This window comes from Papaver somniferum, unplaced genomic scaffold (genome assembly GCF_003573695.1).
Source record: "Papaver somniferum cultivar HN1 unplaced genomic scaffold, ASM357369v1 unplaced-scaffold_7, whole genome shotgun sequence".
Classification (NCBI taxonomy): Eukaryota; Viridiplantae; Streptophyta; class Magnoliopsida; order Ranunculales; family Papaveraceae; genus Papaver; species Papaver somniferum.
In genome coordinates, this window is record NW_020649859.1 from 83,050 (window position 1) to 88,092 (window position 5,043).

Sequence of the window (5,043 nt, forward strand, 5' to 3'; positions counted from 1 at the left end):
CCGCGGCCCTCGCCTCGGTCTCTCCACTCATTCATCAGACGGAAAGTGTTGCCATTCCACTGAGTCAAGGCCCGATACGGACGAAGCTGTGACAATACCTTATAGTAGAAAGGGATGGCAGGGTTGTATAGAGGAAAGTGAAGGCCAAGTTCCAACTGCCCATGAGTGACGATGACCGCCTCAGATGACTGCTCATGCTTATCGACATCGGTCTTCTTCAACACACCCGTCTGGCCCGAGACTAGGGTCACTTCATAGTTGTGAAGACCGAATTCTTCCTTCAACTGTTCAATAAACTTATCATCAGACAAGTCTTTGGAGACTCTCTTATCAGCCCTACATGAAAAAGAGGGAGAATCATCAGGAAAAAGGGAATTTATAGCACGATAATCGTGATGGGAAGGACTCTCAAGCCAAAATAGGGAATCAAGAGAAACAACATCGCTCTCGGAGAAGGTATCACTCACACACATTTTTTCAGTCATTGACGGAGAAGAAGTATCCATGGCAGAAAGCGAACGGAGAGATACGAACGTTGGTGAAGAGAGAAGCAAAAGGAAGAACTAACCACGACTGTCGCAAACCTCACCAACAAAAACAGCAAAGACGAAAATGGAGAAGATAAGGGAATCACCGGAATTAATGGCGTCGGTAAAGTGGGAGGAAAAGAAAAAAAAGAAGAACAACACTCGGTTTCTCTGAAAATGGCGAGCAAAGGAAAGAGACATGAAGGTAGGTATTTATAGGGTGCAGCGCCTCAACCGACAACAACGGTTACAAGTCATAAAGGGAGAATTAGTGGGAGACTGCATAGCGGAATTCTCGGCATGCTCGAGGACGTGGGAAGGTTGATCTATTTTCTTTCCCTCGTGCCAAGCACACGAGCGAAAGAAGGGGAATAAATGTTGGTGTAGATAATCCACAGGGATAGGTGGAAAGATCCTAAGATATGATACACCAAAGAACAAAGAGCGGCGAAGCACAAGATAGAACCAGACGGCTCAAGGAGCGAGGTATCACGTGGGTCGGATGTGACGTGATCCTTATCCTCTGACAGGTCGGGCGAACAATCAGAAAGCACTCGGTCAGACGAAGGGAGATGGTCAAACAAAGGAACGAGAAGAAGAGAAGGGCGACATCGTGTTAACCGGACGATTAAGACTCGACTTCGGGTGAAGAACTATCGGTCAAACCAGAAAGTCGGGCGAGCAGTGAAGGTCCGATAGGGAACAGCTAAATTGATGTAATATGACCAACATTGTAATTCTGTTGTATGTCGACCTTGGCCTATAAATATAAGGGCAGGCCGAGAGAGAGAGGTAGGTGGAAGGTGAGAGAAAAACAAGGCATCATACTTGAGTTGTGAGAGCTTCACCATTTGAGAAGGAGAGAACAAATTGTAACCAAAGAAGAGAAATAAGAACATTCATCCTTTCACCCCGTGGACGTAGGTAATCATACCGAACCACGTATATCCTTGTGTCTACATTTGCTTTTTTATCTTCATTTTGTGTTAAATCATCTTATACTTGGTTGGATGTAGTGTGTGGTTTTATGCTACTACAACAAGTTTATCGACCCATCCTAGTATCATCGGTGAATTGTTAATTTAGATACATCTTTTTTAAAAAAGGCAAGATTAAGATAAAAATGAAAGAGTTCCAAGATAGCACCCTCCAAAGGAATACAAAGAGAGGCGAATATGGAGTAGGTTATTGTAGATACATTTTTCATTGGATGATTTGTCATAGGCAAGAATATGTGGGATATTTTCAATATTGTTTGCCGCTGTCCGGGGGGTGGGGGGTGGTAGCCCCTCCTGTACGAGACAGCGTCTCGTAGAAAATTTTCTTGGTTTTGAAATTCAAAACCTAATTCGGTTATCAGAATTTGCTACAGTCGCGTATCTTCTCATTAATGGATGAAGACCTTTGATAGCGTCTTTTGAAGATGAAACGACATCTCCAAAAGGCATGAAACCCTTTATAAATAGCGAAGGATTCTTCCCATTACAATTATCAAAAACCCTTTCTCTCTAAGCATCTTCAGAAACAAATACAATGTGTTCTTGGTTGGGTCAAGGGAGTACAACCTTTGAATCCAACAACGTTGTTAGGGCTTCATTGTATCCTGACAACAATATTTCCCTGACTGATTGTACTCGCCAATTTATTGGGAAGGGTCGAAATAATTGCTGAAAAGAATTGCAAGGCCTTGAAGCTCCAGTGATACAACATTCTTTTCTTTCTTGTTTTCATCCTCTATTACCCTGATTTTCCAACAGAATACACTTCTATCACTGGATCACTTATTGGCATGATGTTAATGCACCTTTGCAGTTCAATCTTAACCCGTCTAGAATCAACATATCATACATACAATGTGGATCATTTGGAAAACTAGATGTCAGATGCATTTTCAGTCGATTCCTCCTAATCTGAACACTCATTCATTCTATGAGACATTATACATCTCAGAATCATTTTCATCCATCCAATATATATGTGCCAAGAAACCACTTTTTAATTGTTCATCCTACTCATTGGAAGCCCCCTCCATGGAATACTATTAGATCTCTGTTTGCTTCCATTTCCAGTCCTTTGGAGTTTCCACCAACAGCAATGTGTTGATATAAGTGTTATTTTTACATAGCGAGTGGTCTTGTTTATATACCCCTAGTTTTCATAATCAACAACCAGCTGACGCTTTAGCTCAGCGTACGTGCACAGGGATCAGGAATAACTGTTTGCACTTTGCAGTATGAATGGTGGCTAGTTTTTCTAAACTGGCTGTAGCAAGGATGAAATTGGGTTCAAATGGACGACTAAAAATTAGTATGGGTGAAATGAACACCAAAAAAATAACAAGGATGAAATTGGATTCATCCTGTCTTAAACTTAAAAAATAGCAAGGATGAAATTGAATACATCCTAACGTAAATTAAAAATAAAAAAAAATTGAAAATGGATAGGATGAAACTGTTTACATCCTTGCTAATTTTATATTTTTGTCCATTTAAACAGTATCAAAATCAATGTCCCTCTCACCCAAAAATTATTAGTTTTGATCTTTTTAACCAATTTTATGAAAAAAATACATCTCCCATTTAGACAAGTAATTACAAGAGACCTAAATGAGTATTTTATATATATATATATATAATAGTATGAAACTAGGAATATATGAGTCGATACACACAACCACCAACACCAAGGATAATCATTAGCATACTCCCGACACGTCGTAGCTTGTGTGGCTTTGCCTAAGACATGCATGATATGACATACTAACTTACAACGAGCTCTTTCTTATAAAATTCTTACTTTTGACATTCCTCAAGTCAGAGTTCGGACGTCATGCATATTATATTATTTAAAAGCATGAACCCATAGGTAAGTGTAACCATTCTTCTACTCTACTTCCCAGAATTTGTACCTAAAAAATCAAAGAAATAACCATGTCCTTCAAAATTAAGCAAGTGAGCTCCAAGCTAGTAGGACCAATGTACAATTATTACGAACCAAAACCTGTTCCTGAGTTTGTTGCTCTTTCTGTCTTCGACAAGTTGGTAGAAGATGAAGATGATCATGAAGCGATCATATATGTGTACAAACCACCGAACCCATCAAATACATTATTAGGTAAGGCTTTAGTCGAATACCCAGAAATGGCTGGCAGGTTTCTACAAAGGATAACTGTGATGAACGTGTTATACTACTAAATGACAAAGGTCTGAGATTCATTGAAGCAACCGCTGATTGCACTCTCGATGAGGTTGTTCGGTTCAAGCCATCTACCTTGTCGAGTTTCAACCCAAATGAAAGAGGACCAGATGAATTGGCTCTTGTTCAGCTTACTAGATTCACTCGTGGTTCACTAGTGTTGTTCTTTTCCAGCAGCCATACAGTGGCTGATGGTGCATCTGCAAGTCAATTCGTGGTTGCATGGAGTCAAGCTTGTCGAGGTTTGGAGATTCATCCACGTACTTTGTACGACCGGAACATATTGGTTCCCCGAGATCCACCTAGAGTGGCTTACGACCACAAAAATGTTGAGGTTGCAAAGAGGGTGATCAATCATAATGAGCTGATGGATCAACTACTTCCTTACTCGGCAGATAATGTGGTTTATCATAAAAGCACACTTCACACCAGAATTTATTGCCAAGCTTAAGAGTAAGGCTAACTCTTCGGTTCCGGATATTGACAATGGTGAACATAGGCCTTATTCGACTTTTGAGAGCTTGGTAGCTCATCTTTGGAGAACCATGGCTAGGGTCCGAGGACTTGCAGATCTTCAGACAACCGAAATGAAGATTTCCGTGAACGGACGAAGTAGGTTGAAACCTTCTGTTCCAGATGAGTACTTCGGCAATTTGATTCTTGCCGCATTTCCTCAATCTCGAGTAAAAGAACTTTTGGATAATTCTTTGAGCGACACCGCCGAGGTATTCATCAAGCTATAGCGAAGTTGAACTCGGATTACTTCGAATCTTTTATAGACTTTGCAAACAATGACATCCAGAATGAGGATTTGATATTAGATGAAGAGAACTGGAAAGTTCCAACTTTATGACCCAATTTGGAAGTCGATAGCTGGCTTGGGTTTCCATTCAACACGGTGGATTTCGGTTTTGGAAAGCCTTACATTTTCATGCCATCATTTGGAGCTTGGGAGGGTGTGGTATATTTACTTCCTTCGTTTGATGGTGATGGAAAAAGCATAGATGTCTTCATAACTTTGTTTCAGCAACATTTGGATATGTTCCAACAAATTTGTTTCTGCGTAGACTAATTAAAAAGAAGAATTGATTTGCCAAGAGACTAAATCGTACTCCAAAATTTTGCATCCTAATAATCTCTCCTAAACTTCAAAATAAACAAAATCGCAATTCAACCTTTGTGAAAATGTAGGTTTTTAATTATATAACAACGTTGTTGCAATATTAACTTTTATAACTGTTGTTAGTGCAGGATCAAAATATCGCACAACAAATGTGCGTCATTATCATCTTAGTTGTCATCCACTATGTAAACACCTGTA

At 39.9% G+C, this 5,043-nt stretch overlaps 1 protein-coding gene across 1 annotated transcript; it reads left to right on the forward strand.

Moving 5' to 3' along the window:
• The first annotated feature begins 3,457 nt into the window (after positions 1–3,457).
• Positions 3,458–4,465, forward strand: LOC113343870 (agmatine coumaroyltransferase-2-like). The gene is made up of 3 exons (XM_026587972.1): positions 3,458–3,641; positions 3,731–4,068; positions 4,118–4,465. The coding sequence occupies exons 1-3, from the start codon at positions 3,458–3,460 to the stop codon at positions 4,463–4,465; spliced, it is 870 nt and encodes a 289-aa protein (XP_026443757.1).
• Positions 4,466–5,043: the final 578 nt, after the last annotated feature.

Excerpts from the sequence above, each read along its gene's own strand:
- LOC113343870 (XM_026587972.1), top strand. The coding sequence starts at position 3,458 with ATGTCCTTCAAAATTAAGCAAGTGAGCTCCAAGCTAGTAGGACCAATG. Across the intron at positions 3,642-3,730 it reads CCCATCAAATACATTATTAG|GTCTGAGATTCATTGAAGCA; the intron begins GTAAGGCTTTAG and ends TAAATGACAAAG. Across the intron at positions 4,069-4,117 it reads ATGTTGAGGTTGCAAAGAGG|ATAATGTGGTTTATCATAAA; the intron begins GTGATCAATCAT and ends CTTACTCGGCAG.